The following is a 16,844-nucleotide window of genomic DNA, read 5'->3' as shown; positions in this document are numbered from 1 at the left end:
CTGGGGGACGGAATAATATCACCATTTTTAAAAACAGGACTCTGTCAGGTCTCCCAGGAGGGTTCTGACAGCCACCATCATTCATCCACCTTTGCCACCTGGAACTAGTATTAACCATGAGGGAAAAAATGATCTCACAGACTTTAACTTAGATATTGCTGTGAGACAGAAACTGAGACTAAACACAACTTGATACTAAGCACTTATTTTGGAGAACCAATCAAAGCCTAAATCTAACAGCAAATGACCACAATGAATGTGGTAAAACATATTTATTCATTTTGCATATTGCATCCAAACAGCTAATAAGAAACAGGACTCTGTCTAAACATGCAAAACGTAAAACTGGAGGAGCTGTACACTTCAGGAATCATCTGCTGATTAACATCATACAGGGTTATCAAATCCTACAGCACAGCATCTAAGGGTTTTGGGGTAGTAGCCTGTGGGAAGCCATTAGCCTTCTAAAACACTTGTGCAAGTCTATAATCTTCAGCCTTAAGACTGTGACCCAGAACTCCAGAGTTATGATGTATTGTACATGCTCATTGTTTGTATCTCATGGCCTCAGTATGCAGAAGATACTTGGAAAATTAATCTCAGAACTTTAAACCCTTTAAGATTTATACCTTCTGAATTTTATTCCAGGGTCTCTTGAGGAAAAAATAATCTTGAGGCTAAACGTCCTATCCCAGGAAAATTGTGCTATCATGGCATATATTTAACAGTTCAAGATTGTGGACCAAACAGAGTCTAACAAAACTGAAATAAAAACTTCACTTTTAGGAATACCCTGGAGGATTCCCTGGCCAATTCAGATCAATGTATGATTTGTCTACAGTCCTGTTACTTTTAGTCTTTCATAGTTAAAATGCAAAGCAGATTTTATATTTTTAAGTAATATTTTCTATTTCATGTGGTTTTTGGAGCAATGGGAAAAAGTTGTTCACAATTGATTTGCTAGATTACCATCACATTTTTTCACTATAACAAAAACCATAGCACAGTGGAATAAAAAAGTTAAAAAGAGACTTCAAGTACATCAGAATTTATTCCTAAAAAGGGTAGTTCAGGGTATCTTCATCAAGGAAATTGAGACTTTGTCTGCTTTTACTTTAAGGAAATCAGAAGGGACTCTAAAAGGACATTTTCCCACAAAGTGTGACACAGTATATTTCCCCTCCCCGGGATAAAGAGCATAAAAGGTGTTCTTTCTCAGATGGGGTGCATGCTCATCCACTAATCTCTGCAGCCACTGTACTGTGTTTGAATGCAAATCACCCATGAATGCCATGGCCAATTTCTCAGTCGCCTGTCTCCACAGTATGCATGTGCATTATGCATTGTATGTTTAAGAGTGCATCAGCTCCCTGGTGAAAAATCAAGAAAACTTCCGTGTCCTCCTGAAAGAAAATGCAGAATTATTTTATACACGTCCAGCCAGGTCAGGCTGCAGTATGTTCTCGGGAGAAATTCCAGCTGAATTAAGACAGCACTGCTGTAACAGTGAAGTGGTGGATACAGAGGTACTGGGGGCAGCTCAAACACAGGAAGCAGCATGGCTGTATCAGCATGGTGCTCTCTGTAGACTAATTAGTCCTGCTAAGAAGCTGGACTATTAAGTCCATGCTAAATGCAAATCTGTGCCTTCCCCTTGGGCTGTGCTGAATGAGCTCTGCTGAGGAAGGCTTTTCTGTCTGGAACCAGGAACCTCTAACAGCCACTAAACTTAGGAAGCTGTAAAGCATAAGGAGATTGGCCAGCAAGACAGGGGCATTTTTAGGGAGAGAGCCCAGGAAAGCCTGGGAGCTCATTTCCATTGTTCCAAGCACAGGACTCAGAGCTGAACGCTAGTCCAGTGTCTGCATTTTTTTACATGCCCTTGTGGGATTTGAGACTATGGGGATGCTTACACCAGTTTCTAGTTCACTGGAGGAATACATAGCTCCTTTCTGGGGATGAGGTATCATCCTTGGGGTGAGAGAAAAATACTGTAAGGCAGCACAGCTCGGGGCATTTGGCAAAATGATATTAGAAAGCAAAATTACAGAAAGAACTGCTAGTATTTGAGCCTACAAGACACGCACACACAAAGTAAAGATGGTGAAGATGAAACTTAAACAGGTGTTTTGTCCATCATAGTACAAAGACAAATGGGAATGAAGTGAAGAATAAGAATACCAAAGCTTACACCATGTTGCATTGTCCTCCAGATAGTCCTCTGGGAAGCAAGAGGGAAACAGATTCAGGGAACAGAAAAACAAAACAGAACAAAACAAAATAAACCACAGGTTATACCAAACAGGCAACCACAGAGAAGATAACGAGTCTTTATAAGCAGTTGATTTTAAATGAGAAACTTTAGATCATGCTCTACAGAAGCAGGTGTTATAATTATGTAATTTTGGACAATTTTTAAAATTTACTGATCTTCAGGTGTACTTGCTAGATGCCTGGACTAAGATTGTCACTTTTTGGCACTTTGTAGTAGAGAAATAAGGAAAGATTTCTCTGACCCGTTCAAATGTATACTTTAGGAGGAGATGAATTTTGCTTTAGAAATATGTGATCTCAAATCAGTTGCCTAAACTCATGCTTAGATAACTGAACTAAGGCCTTTATTTCTCTCTGTTAACAGTCAAAATGACAGTCATCAAATCAAGGTAGCTGGTTCTAGGTATCTGCACTATGGATTTTTATACTGAATCAGAAATGTCCTCATTTTTTGCTACTGTTATAGTAGCAAAACTGTCAGTATAAGGTAGAATGCAGTTGTTGAAATGTAGGCAGAGCAAGTCAATTTAGCACCTCTGAGATATTCCATTTAACCTCCAACCAGGTCTCCTGTGACCTCACTTTCACCTTTGGACATCTTGAAGAGCACAGGCATCTCAAAGAGCGTTAGATGACTAAATTTATGTAGCTGAATTTCACATGGTGCAACCTGCAAAGAACAGCTGGGGCTCAGTTCTGCTCTCCCACTTGGATGCCTCATAGTGAACATCCTCTGGGGTGTTCCATCTAGACTTCGGATGCCAGTCCAGGGGAGCATAAGCATCTCAAATTACTGTTCTATCTTCCAGCTCAGTTAGATGACTTAAGTATTTCAAGGCATTTCAGTCTTGTCCATCTACATGTGCATGTTTCAACTGAGTCTTTTATTTCCCAGTCTTTGAGGGACATCTGTGACAGATGGGGTGAATCACTCTCCAAAGATGTGTATCTCTCTCCACTGGCTTCAGAAAGAGCCTGACTTTAGGCCCAGTGCTGTGAAGATGTCACTGAATTGTCTAAGCATAAGTGTCTTGAATTGCTTGAGCTTCTGTAGTACATTCAAGCCAGCTCCCCTCTGCTGCTACAGAAGTGTACTGGTCTCCTTGAGTCCTCTGCTGGTCCTATATTTCACATAACCTAGGATGTCTCAGATGGTGTTTTTCATCCATGCTTAGACAAGTCTTCCTAAAAACATCAGATGCTTTAAAACCACATATACCACTTTTGGGGATATTTAAATTTTGGGGGATATTTAAATTTTTCCACGTTTCCTATAATTAATTTTGATCTATTTCTTATTTATTAAGCCTTACTTGTTACAGCTATGACAACAACACAGAGAAATCACTTTCTCTCCTTTTGAAATGGAATAGCTGGGTTAATAGCATGAGCTCAGGCAAGGATGAAGGAGCACTTTTTCAGATGGGCTGAGAACCTAGTGGTTTCAGCACAGGTTTCTTATGAGGGCTGCTTTGAGCAACCTACCTGATAAAATATGCCCAACTAAATTAAGCTTATAAGTGGGGATATGAGCAGGACTAAAACAGAATTCAGTTCAGATATGCTGCATGTTTGTATAACATTGAGATACAGAGGAAATATTTTCTAAACTTGGTTTCTTCTGCTGTCAAAGACAGATGAAAGCAGAATGGTTTGTCACTTCTTTTGAGGTTTTTGTAACTGTATGTTTGGACTTTGTGTTGACAGTTTAAAGTCAAGTGGTCTGACAGTGTTCCATTAATACAAACTTCAGAATAGACTTCTAAAAGCATTAATGTAACACTGAACAGACTTCTGAATCACAAGAAAGGACTAGCTTTTTATATCCCTAATAATCAAAATGGTCTTTAAGTGTTTGAAAATACCAAAAAAACCCCAATATTGCAGTGTATTTATATGAAGTAAGCAACAGAAAATGATCAGTGTGTAGACAAGAAAACTGCTCTGTGTGTTACACCCTGTTAACAATGCAAGGGTTAGGAGGATCCAAATGAAGCTGGTCCTCCAAGCTCTGGCTACAGTTAATGAAGAGGGATACGCCATTCAGGGAATGATTCAGCACATGGAAAGCTGAGGTTCCAACACAGGTTAAATGGTGTTTCTGTGAGGCAGGAGTGTAGCATTTATATCCTTCTGGATAAAATTACCCAAGATGGTATGAGAAGCAGGCAGTGACCTTTCCCAAGAGCTGCTAAGGGATTACAGCTCTGAAATAAGGCCGTCTGCTCTAATCCACATAAACTACCTTTCCTAGCTCCACTGAGATCAGCAGCCATCTCTGAATTGAGAGATGGTTGGTCCCAGCCCAGAAGGAGACAACACATTCATCGCTGCCATTTGAAGATGGATTTGATACCAAAACTCATCATTAACAGACCATAAATAGTAATTATTTTAGATACCATCAGCAAGAACAGGAAATAGGAATTTGATTTGAACATTTTTTAAATGAACAGCAGCAAAACTAAACTCCTTGGGTTTTTTTCTGAAATAATGCATGAACAAGACTAGTTAAATCATATGGTCATAAGTTCCCCTTTCAAAGTCTAGAAGTCATAAAGAATTATCTGTATTGGCAACTTTCATTAGTTTCAGCCTTTAAAGGCTGGCAGCATAGGACACATCTCTGCTTTATTCAGCGTGCTGTTCAGTATTTTGCAAGCTGGTATTTTAAAAAGGATATTAGTGTGTTCAGAAGTATCCTTCTTATGTCAACACGTAATGCATCTTAAACCTTCCTTTTTCATTACAAAAATGCTTGAACTGTTCTTACATCATCAGACTAATCCAAGCTGAGCCGTGCTTCCAGCCCCTCCCTTTTTATGCTCTTACTCCCATTTCAGCTATTTGCAACCTTCAGATTTGACAAAGCATGATTGTAACATGATGTAGCATCTTCTCTGCTTCTCCTTTTAGGATAACCAGGCCACAGTATTTCCAGAAGTGCAGAGAACTAACAAATGTTGCTCTTTGCTGAAGGGTAATCCCAAGTCTTGACTAGAAATCCATGTTATTTTTCTATTGGGTTGCCATGAAAATTGACAGAATAGAGTACATAGAGTACAACATAGACAGAAGTGATTGGGAAGACTTGGCACTGTGAAAAACTACTGTGGCACCCCATGAATTTGAGGAATGATGGCATCAAGAAGATACCTGGGTCCTCATCTGCATTGTTATATTTGGGGTACTCTCTTTGGCAAGACAGACCAGTGCTCTGCAAGTGTGCAGCATTTAGCTGAGGGCATGTGATACAGCCTTTGTTAAATCCGAAGCTCTTCAGTTTTGCTCATCAGTTTTTACCTGCAGACAATTGCTGGGATGGTACTAACAGCTGCACTAATTATCCCTCTATAAATCTATAGATGTATAAATAACAGGAACATTGAAGTCTGAAATGTGAATCTGATGATTGGTAGTAAAGAAAATAATCTTACGTTGAAGTATTGTTTTCCAAAAATGATTGAATAAGTAAAGCAAGATTAACGATCACTGAAGTTTTAGCTGATTGAAGTCAATTGTTGAGATGGATGGAAATAAAGCAGTGGTAATTTTATAATTAAGTAAAGAAGTGAAACAAATTGAGGTGCCTTTGCAAGGGTGTAAGGTAAAGAGGTAGGTGATAAAAATGGCCTTAATACATAACTTTTTTATAAAATAAAAAAATATAAAATATTGTCGTAGATCACTTTTGATACATAATTTATACTGCAAAGTACCTGCAAAGGCTCATGTGGTTTCTGGCCTGTAGGAAAGAATTTATTCTCTTCTAACAAGTCTAATACATAAAAACTGAGACATACTGCTCTCCTACAATGAAATCCTATACCATTTCCAGTGGAGAAAAAAAGCTTTACTGAATGCTGGAACAGCTGGCAAAGAAACTATAAAGTGATTAGAAAATTATTAAATCAGGACATGACCACCTTCTAGTATATAGCCAAGCTTTTGTACTAATCTGAAAATGGAATGTATTTTGCCTTACCAGCCTATCCAAACTTGTGCCAGCAGCAGTTGTAGGTCTCTCCTCTGGGATATATGGTCTAAACCGGTTATTGAAGTTTTCAGGGACAGAACGGGAAGATCTCAGGGCAGGTGCTGGTTTAGGTTGGCCACATCCTTGGAAAACCTGAAAAAAGACATTCTTGGTTATATGTTGGTTAAATGAGAATCATAAAAGGAAAGCTGGTATTTTGTAGCCTTTTTTTTTTGTATACTTGAAACAAGATTTGATTGACATTTTTATGCTACTGAATTGAGTGTTTGGCCTGCATTACAACTCAGGTTAATAATTTAGCATTATTAATCAGTTGGTGAAGGTATGGAAACATATAGGGACCTTAAAACCCCCTTAATTTAAGAAGGTGATTACTATGAGAAATTAACATCTGAAAGCATCTTAATTGCTGTCTTTCCAGGAAGAAAAATACACAAAAGGATGTCCTTTGTGGCAAGACATAGTTGATGACTGTTTTCGGTTTTGTTAAAATGCAGTATTTACCCAGAATCACAGGTCATCCATAATCCCTACCTACAGCTCTTTGTACCTTGCAATCTTATTTGTAGACTTAGAGGAAAGGTCAATGATGAAATAGTTTTGTAACTGGATACCTTCTCTATTCCCTACCAATCTCTCCCTAGAAGGGTGAGGCAGACTGAGTGGGCAACAGTGATAATTATTTTCTGCTAGTGTGTTTGTTTGCTGGGTATAGAAAATAATGTTCACAGTTATGAAATTTTTCATATACTTCCATCTGGAAAAATGGTTCAATGTTGTGTATCTGGTAGGTACTAAAGGACACAGAAGACTACTGGATATCAAGCATATTTCCCAGAGGCATTTTCACACGAGCTGCACATCTGAAAAAAGGTAGAAAATCCACTGAGTTAAAATTTTCAAGTGGTCTCATGAAGTAGAATCATAGTGCTTGCCTTCATACCAGCTTTTTCAGTTTTAGAGTCACCCACAAAACCTTCTGGTTTTGTGACTGTTTCAACATTTTGCCTCCATTCAAAAGAAAAAGAATTGAATGTCAGAATTTCTTGTAAGATATATTATACAAAACCCTAATGCCAAACACAGACTGTTTGAATGAGCTTTGTGGGGGTGAAAACTAGGCAAATGCTGTGTTTTGGTTGTAGGACTAAATTACTTCTTTTTGTGTGGCTATGTTGGTTTCTGTGGCCAGGTTTTGATAGGGGGGGACTCCAGAGGTGGTTTCTGTGAGAAGCTGCCAGCAGCTTCTCCCACATCCAGCAGAGCCAATGGCAGCTGGCTCCAGGACAGCTCTGCTGGCCAAGGCTGGGCTGATAAGAAATGACAGTAATGCCTCTGTGATAACATTGTTAAGAAGGGAAAAAAGTCACTGTGCAGATGTAATTGTGGCCAGGGAAGAGCAGGATGAGAACATGTGAGAGGAAGAGCTCTGCAGACACCAAGGTCAGTGCAGAAGGAAGGGCAGGAGGTGCTGCAGGTGCCAGAGCTGACATTCCCCTGCAGCCCGTGGTGCAGCCAGCCCTTGGTGAGGCAGCTGTGTCCCTGCAGCCCATGGGGGTCCCTGGGGATACAGAGATCCACTCTCAGCCCATGGAGGACACCCACACCAGGACAGGTGGGTTCTTGAGAGGAGTCTGTGACCCCATGGGAGACCTGTGCTGGGGCAGGGTCCTGCAGACCCGTGGAGAGAGGAGCCCACACTGGAGCAGGTTTGCTGGCAGGACTTGTGACCCTGTGAAGGGACCCACCTGGAGCAGGCTGTGCCTGAAGGACTGCACCCCGTGGAGGAGTGACCAAAGTCCATGGTGCAACTTCTGTTTCCTTCAGGATACATTAAATTGGCTCTCAGTTAGGTTTCCTGATGTTAATTTAGAGGCCCCAAATGATTCAAAGTTTGCTGAAAGAAGCTGATTAATACTAAATATATGTCCAGTCATCAGGTCTGCTTTGGCTTAAAGTCCAGCAAGTCAGCTGTTGCATGGCCATTGGGATTTTTAATTTATGAGTGGAATACTGTTTGGTCTGGTTTGAGAATATCTGTTTTAAGAGTTTCAAGCCTCCCTAGTCCGGAGGACTATTGGACAGTAAGTTAATTTAATCGACCAAGAAAAAAGATTTTAGCTTGTAAAGCTCTAAACCTTTCATCAGGAAAGCATCTTATTTTTCTTCCATGAAGAAAATTCAGTAAAGATTAATATTCAAGATTTGTACATGATTGTGTAGGACAATTTAAAGGGTGAAATCTATACGTTAAGAGCATGAATTATACTTACAGAAGTTTACTTAAGTTTCTTTCAGCACTGAAAACATAATTGTTTATTTAGATATCTATAAAATCCCATTTACTCAATTAAGCAACTGGGTATTTGCCTACAAAGCAAGTGACAATTATATAAAACATACAACCAGATTCTCAGGAGAAAGGAAAGTGAGGGAATGTCTCCTTAAAAGTCCCAGTGTGTGATTGTTAAGCTACTTGTATGGCCATGTGGTGCAACTGCAAGTCTACATAATTTATATAACATCTTTCTTATGATGTACTGAAAAAAACCCAGCAGAGACTTTGTGGCATTTATCTTCATACAAATAGTTTCAGCAAGTGATTTTATACAAACAAATTTACATACAGTCAGACAATAATAGAGATGGAAACTAGACAGTAATATTTACATGACAGAAAAAGAAATAGCTTGCTTTTTAAATGACCTAACAGAAATGCAGTACAGATACAATATTCAGTAACTGAATTTTGAGTGCAAAAGAGACATTTTAAAATTTGCATCCTGGTATTGACAGAAGACAAAATGTAAAGATGACAACTGATATTAACAAATGCTTCCTAAGAAGAAGAACATGAAATACTTTCTTTACAGTGCTACTCAGAGGTATTGAACAATTTCTGGAAAAATATTCAGGTGTTTCATTACACATGCTGTGAATTGGTAGCATAAACCCACTCTCTAAAAAACTGAATTTTATATATAATTGGTGGAGTCCGTTTCATCTGAATTTAGAGAATAGATTCCATTTGAAATTAAGAAAGCTAACTTTAGTTGTCATCATATATGTGTCTACATTTAAGCTATACATCTAAGTTAGGGGAGATCAAAAGCTTCCTTCTGTTTCTCTCTCATCAGCATCTACAGTTGTTTGGGATGTTCTGGGATATCTGAGACACCTGTTAAGATTTTATAACATGAAACCATTCCCTGCTGAACTGCAGTTAAAGCTCAAATGGACCAAATCTCTATGGTCAGGGATATGAACCAAGCTGTGAGAACCAGTCAACAGAGCCAGTGAAGAATTAAATCTCTTGAGCTGACTAAATGGAAGTATCTACTTCAGGACTAGGATGTAGATACTGGAGCAAAAAGAGCCCTTTTCCCAGGAGAATTTGAAGTTTGAATTTTTGCGGAAGGTGAATTTTGTTCTCTGTGAAACCTTGGGTCATACTGTTATTTAGCCATGTGCTAGTGCTCAGTGTTTCCACTATATGATTCTGCTCCATTGACTCTTCAGATAGAATAGCATTGATTTTTTTACCTGAAATGCCATTATATTTTTCCTGCACAGAGCTCTGGAAAGAACACAGATAAATGAAGAGGTTTTCTTAGTACAAAACATGTGGACTATTTTAAGAAGAACCTTGGATGTAGTTCTGTGAAGATATCCTCCTTATAAATAATGCATAGGTAGTCTGCTATGTCATGGAGCTCATTCATCCATTTAGCTGAAGTAATTGCTGAGAAGGAACATATATTTATAGGTTAAAATGGCACATCCATCAACTCAGATAAAAGCAGATTTAAGACTTACTAAGGGGAAACTCAGTTATGGAATAGAGTATATGAAAGTGGGAAAATATGGTCATGGCAGCCAGATGACTCTTCCAGCAGTCCAACATACTTGTGTAGGACTAGATTGCTGCAGAACATACTTCAATATGTTGTGTTTTGAGCAGCAATGAAGGCATGATTATGCTGATGCAACCAGATTAGGAAATTTCTCCCTTGTGAAAAAAAATGGATGTTATAACATCTTTTGTGCTGTTTTTTGAGTTTTCTTCCACTTGTGAATGAGCAATGAGCAATCTCTGCAGGTATCAACTAGTAAACATTCATGCTTTTAAAATGGAGCAAATGTAGCATTTACTTTTTGACTTGAAGCAGGAACCAAAGGTGTTGGTATACTGACAGCCATGTGGGAAGATTGTGAAGGCTCTCAAAACATGCTTGTTTTGGCCAAGATTGAAATGAGTATTTATGTGTTATGACTCTGAATATGACTACCTGAATTACCTCAGGGAGAATGACAATGAGAATAAGGTAAATGTATGCTATGACAAAGTCTTGGATATGAGTTGATCCTTGGGAAACAGTGCACAAAATGTAAAAGTTTTGCCTGAGAAATAATCAACATGTTGCTGAGCACTGAATTTGGCACTATAATGTTCAAATACCAAAAAGGTGTCACTGGAGAATTACAAAGAGATTTCAATAAAGAGGACATCCTGTCTCAGCTATTATAAGCAGAAATCCAAGGTAAATCTACTGCACCATGACTTCTGCCAGAGGCAACCTTCAGGGAACATTAATCTGGGCAGACCCAGCCTGCAAGACCTATTCTTAAAAGGTACTGATGTCTTGGGAGGCATCTCAGGCAGCCCAGGCTGCTTGTTTTGCACTCTCTGTGATGTGGTTTGTGGAAGGTACTCTGTAAGAATGGCTGCAGGTGTTAGATGATAAATCTATGGAAACTAGTTTTGATGATCAGCAGTCCTTGTCTTCTCTTGGAGAAGGGAAAGTTTGGGCATATTCAGAGCACATAGATCCTTCCAGCAGAAAGGACTTGGGCCTTGGGGTGTGACTTTCTATACCATTGCTCTTTTTTGACAAGCATCTTCAGTTGTCACAGCTGTCAGGAATGGGACTTTTTCTGAGGCAAAATAAGGACCTTGTGTGGCTGTTATTAAGGGACATGACAGGTGTGCAAGGTGAGCAGCCAAGAAGCCTAGAGATTTGTGGTCAGACTTCCTGGACAGCCAGTGCTGAATATGAGAAATACCAAGAGAACAGAGAAAGATTGCAGCCTCAGCATGAATTGGAGGACTTTAACTTAATACTCGCACATGTTTAATGTGAACCGCGCTAGAAGAATTGGCTGTAATCCTCACACAAACAAGAAAAGTTAATGGCCTAGGAACAGAGATGCTCCATTTTATGCAGTGAGAGATACTGGAATGTGTCTGAGTCTGAATGTCCTTGGTCAGCAGGACAAAGATAGAAGAGGTACATGTGGTATCTCTTTAATTCTCTGTCTCACTATTGACGTGCAGATATCAAAACAGGAAGACAGAGGGTTTGTGTCTCCTAAGGAAATGAAAGACAAGGAATGAACCTGAGCAATAAGCCTTGACTTTCTGCACTGATTAATTGTTAAGTCATTGGCTTTTTCTTGGGCTTTTGGAATAGGGCAATTTTATATAACTATCTGAAACAGGAGTGCTGGATTTTGGATTAAATAATCTCTGGGTCTTCTGCCTGCAGAGAGGATGAAGGAAGTGAGAGCTCCTTGAGGAAGAAACATTTTGTTATCATATTCATGACTCCTTTTGAAAGAAAAAACAAGATTATATAACATGGCAGAAAATTCTACTGAATACAGCATAGAGTCCTCTCCCAGATTCAACCAGGTTTAGATAGAAGAGGCTGCATGTCAGCAGTGAAAAACAACCTATGTGCATGTGTGGGTGTTGCAGGCATAACATTATTAGTGCATCATCATTTTTCCACTGTAAAAAGGCACTGACTGATTTGGGGAAAAATAGCTATGATTCCTAGTCACCACATTTTTCAGTAGGTACAGTTGAATAAAGGTACAAAATTGTCTGAAGAATGAGAAAATAGAAAAGATCATGATTCCAACACCCTGCTTGAAACTTTCTGAGTGGCATCTCAGATTAATTGATGAGAGTGGCTTTTCTCCCACATTAGGTCTGCAGTTGCATTCCATGCACCCTGCTACATCTGGTGAGGTGTCTGTCATTTCCCCAGAACCTCTCTAAGTGGTCAATATGTGTAAGGGGGAAAAATTAGATGACAGAGGATGGATCAATCAAAGTCTGCTTGTATATCATCTTTGCAAGTCTGACCTGGCATAGAAGAGGACAGCATTATACCCAAAACCTTTGCCTTTTTTTAAGGGAAAAGAATTTCCATGTTACATGAAAAAAGATGGCTATAACCTAGGAGATCAAGGAAATCACATTTCACGAGAATAATGGTCTACAGAGAACATACAAAGGTCCCTCAAGGCTAGACAGCTCTGTTATCTATGAAAATATAATGAAATAAATTTTGTTGATATAATTTCTTTTCTGTTCTACAAGATTTAAAAAAAAATTATCTAAGGTTTCTCTTAGAGGAAAAACTATTGCATTGCAAATGGCATTGCTATTAATCTTTACAGCAAATAAAATATTTGTGAGGGACAGGAGAAACAGTCTGCTCTGCTATGAACAAATAGTGAGATGAGCTCATGCCAAAACATCATTGGACTCTGGCAGGGGATGCAGCTTTCCAGCTAATGGAGAAACTGTGAAAACCAAACAGTAAAAAGTAAAAAGGAAAAAGTCAAAAGTGAAGAGGAAACCAAAATACACCTGGGCCTGGGGTGAGTTTTAAGTGAAAATATTTTTTGTTTCTTTTTTGAGGTAAGGGCTGAGTTTGCTGAAGCTAACCTTTAATTCCCAAAACATTTGAGAGAATTTGGCTGTTAAACACCTTGATGACTGGTGCCAGAATAAAGTCTCATCCTGCAGGATGTAGACTGCTTTTAAAATCCAAGGAACTTCATGTAGGTTGAAAGCAAAAAGCATATTGAAGGAAACTCTTAGCAACCTGCAGCACTGGGGCCATAAAAAGCATCTAATTTTGGGTTGACAGGAAGAATGTAAACCTCAGGCTCCTGCTTTTTGTCCCCACTTTTTTTTTTTTCCCAGCTACAGCAGCTTCCTTCCAAGCAATGGAAAATCACTGACTTAGATGGCAGTCTGGCCAGCACCTGACTGACTGCTGGGAGTTAAATGGGAGATAGAAGCTCCCAATGCAGATAGCTTGGTGAATGGTTGACTTTAGAATTTCAGCCACAGTGCAATGATGAATATTAAGGCAAAGCCATTAATTGTTGACTACTGGCTCAACAGCACCTGCTACTGAATTTGAAGGATCTTATTAACAGGGGGTTCGGAGGTGGTGGTGACCTGTGTATACACACACACATTAAAAATGGAAAGGAGGCAGCCGGTGTCATTAGCTCTGTTTATCTTTGTGTCAGAATCCAGACAAAACTCTATCAAACTGAAGTCTGGTAATCAGAGACCGGCCAATGTAATATTTCCCTAGAGTGGCTATTAAAGGAGGTCAAATGGAACATTTTCTGTATTCACCTCAAACACACTGTGCCCAGTCTGACCCAGGTAAATCAAAATGTGTTTGGAAGTTAATATGGAGAATCACAGATGAGACACGAGTGGAAGTTACCAAGTATACTCTGCAGGATAATGCTTACAGAGTTACCACTGGCTTCCAGAACACTCTATTTTCCTTAAATCTCTCACAGCCATTACTTTGAAGTTAAATAAATGGTAGCTTTCTCCCTTCCACTTCCCTTTGAAAAATTCAAGCTTGTTTAACTAGTTTAAAGAGGAATTCAAAGCCAGTCTGGTGAACTGTTGAACAAGCAAAGGTAATTTTTGGTGGTCTGGGCAATCTTTCTTAAAGTCTAGACAGAAAAATTGGTGGAGATGTTTTTCCCCCCACTTGTGACATTCAATAACAGAGAAGGCACGACTGACACAGTACCTTTGCTGACACCTGCATGCTGTTCTCTTGCATGTTCATGATGGCTTCAGAAATCTTGACATCAATAGGATCCATGACTGATTCAATGTTGAATGGTCCCTCTAATCTCTCCGCTACCAGAAGCATAGCATCTGTTAAAACACAAAGCAGCCATTCCCTTAAAGAAGGGATACCTTTGGGGTCCTCAGGCAGACCAGCACTGCCAGCTGTAGGTGTGGATACTGAGCACTCCTCAGCAGGAGTCTGGGGGGATGTGGGGCAGCAGCACTGTGAAGCCTGCAGGGCAGCTTCCCTGCTGTCAAAAATATCTTCCCCTACTGCTGCCACCACAGAAAGAGGAATAAAGACTTTAAAAGTTAGATTAATATTAGTTGCCATAGGACTATCAAGCTTGGGGTAAAATTATTTTACACAGCTTCTTGAAGCAGCCAGTGCTTTGGAGTGTACTTATGTAATCTCCTTCCCAAGAAAAAGCAGGATAATAGAAATGAATCCTTGGGGTATGTTCTTAGAATTTGTGTGAGATGATGAAAATTTTGATATGATCTATTGGAGTGTTGTAATTAAAGCAGCTGTTCTTTCTGACCTTAATGATCTCATTTTCTTGCAATATGAACAGCAGATGAATATTGGATTTCTGCCATAATATATAGGTACAAACCATGTTTGCCTTGCTACATTTTCAAAACATGGCTGTAAGTTGTATGTAGAAACATACGTTGTTTGCATGTTTTGTATTAAAACAAAAAAGTTTGCTTAACTTCCATTAGAGCCCCTCTGCACAGTAATTTAATCTTTTGATGTTCATTACAAGTGAAAAAACAAGCAATTGAACAGAAATTCGTGGCAATAAAAAGGTTTTGCCATGAATCAGATTTATTTTGTCTATATGCAGACACAAGTTTATCATAATTTATGTGGCAATAGCCATGTGATAAACTGGATTTACAGTATATCCTTTGAACAGCATATGAACAGGATCCTTGTCTCCCATGTTAAAGTTTTCAGCGGCTAATTAGCTTTAAGCAGCTGATGCTTGTAGCCTTAGCACAATAAACAAAAATCTTCACTTGCTCTCTTCTTTATATGCCAGACTTAAGCTCCAGAAAGTACCAAGCAGACTTCTTTCTGAAACAGACCCATGCCTGCTTTGCTGTTTTAAGCACCAGTCCAACAGCAGCTGTGTGGAGAAGGCATGGAGCTCTCCATAGATCTGACAGCAGTGCTTGTTAGCTTTACACCTGGCTGCAAGCCACAGAGGTTTGTTCCAAGATGGACATCTTTTCTTTCCCCATAAAAGCACAAGTGCATGGAGGAATGGGAAAAAGGGGCTGGTGTCTCACTCTAGCAGTTTAGACAAACACCTCCATGCACAGCCTCACCCAAGGACTGCATTAAGTTGTTTATATGCTGTCAGTGCATACCCAGAAATCCCACTGAAATTGCTTGGCATGCTTGGCATGCTTGGAATTGCTTGGCATGTAGCACCAAAGCACTTTTGCAAATTTACATCTAATATTTCACAGTACTTTTAGGCTGGAAAGAGTGTAATGTCAGTTATTTGGAGTGAGGTGTATAGCACTTGTTGCTAACTGTGAGAAATGGACAGATGATAGGAAATTGGTTTCAAGCAGAGGTGTTATTTTGCCTGCACCTTATTTTAAATTTCTGTAGTTTATAGCCTTTCCAGTGGGAAGTGGTGAAAACAGGAACTACCTCTGATAGAGAAAACAGTTTTCATACACACAAAGACACACACATACATACAGACATGCACACACACTTATAGATTACAGCTATAAGTTTGCAGTCTTTCCAAATGCCAAAAAAAAAATTACAAAGAGAATTTTTAAGAGTGGACTCCTATGAAGTATTTTCTTCCTCATGTTCAGAATGACTTGAGCAAAACATTCACGATTTAGTACTTTGTGAGCAATGTGATCAGCTTAAATCCTAGGTGCCATGATCAGTACTAGGCCTTATTAGGGCACAGGTCTTGGTGGCTGGATTTTGGTAGTTTAGTCAGGAATAGGGTTAAGATTAGGGTTACTGCACAAAACAGTCAAAAGGTAGATTTTGTGGGTTTTGTGTTTTTTTTTTTTTTCTCCTTTTTTTTTTGTGAGTTTTTTTTTTTATTGGTTTTTTTTTTGTTTAGTTTTGGTTTTTTTTGGTAGGAGTAGACTACATTTTAAATTAAGGACAGGTGCCTCTTTATATGAATTGTCATCATTTTGGCAGCTAGAAGGTTGGAAAAGTCTAGTGCTAAGCCCTAGTATGTGTTCAGGGACTGTGCTGAATCAGAATTCTGTAAATAATTGCTGGAGATCTCTTGTGAGAATGGGTGGTGGCTCCAGCCTACTTGCTGCTTCTTCTGATGGCATGGGGCAATAGTTCTGAATTAAACCTTGAAGTGAAATCTCAGCTATGTGGCAGAAAAATGCATAACCTTTAACTGAACAAGAACCACGGTTTTAATTTAAGCACAGCTTTTCCTCAAGGAAAGTGCCTTCAACTCCAAAATAAATAACTCTAGGAGATGCAAACTAAAAATCTGTTCCTGGCTCAAACAGTTTCTATCTACAGAAAGATAACCTTTAGCTAATCAGCTTCTATTTTCTGAACCTTAAGCCTATTCATAGACTTAGTCTTTTATATATACATATAGGTATGTATCTGTATCTATATCATCAATATCTATATCTATCTATATC

The 16,844-nt window shown here is 39.1% G+C and overlaps 1 protein-coding gene across 1 annotated transcript in view; it reads right to left on the bottom strand.

Annotated features, from left to right (window-relative positions):
* Positions 1-16,844, bottom strand: part of GPC6 (glypican 6) — a 715,829-nt gene that overhangs the window by 57,920 nt on the left and 641,065 nt on the right. The window contains exons 5-6 of the mRNA XM_059839216.1: positions 14,134-14,264; positions 6,260-6,403 (exon numbers count right to left, since the gene is read on the bottom strand). Of these exons, the coding sequence (XP_059695199.1) occupies positions 6,260-6,403; positions 14,134-14,264 (275 nt within the window). The remainder of the gene's footprint in view (positions 1-6,259; positions 6,404-14,133; positions 14,265-16,844) is intronic.

This window comes from Haemorhous mexicanus, chromosome 2 (assembly GCF_027477595.1).
Source record: "Haemorhous mexicanus isolate bHaeMex1 chromosome 2, bHaeMex1.pri, whole genome shotgun sequence".
Classification (NCBI taxonomy): Eukaryota; Metazoa; Chordata; class Aves; order Passeriformes; family Fringillidae; genus Haemorhous; species Haemorhous mexicanus.
The sequence above is the reverse complement of the archived record's forward strand: the minus strand, read 5'-3'. Positions and strand labels throughout refer to the sequence as shown.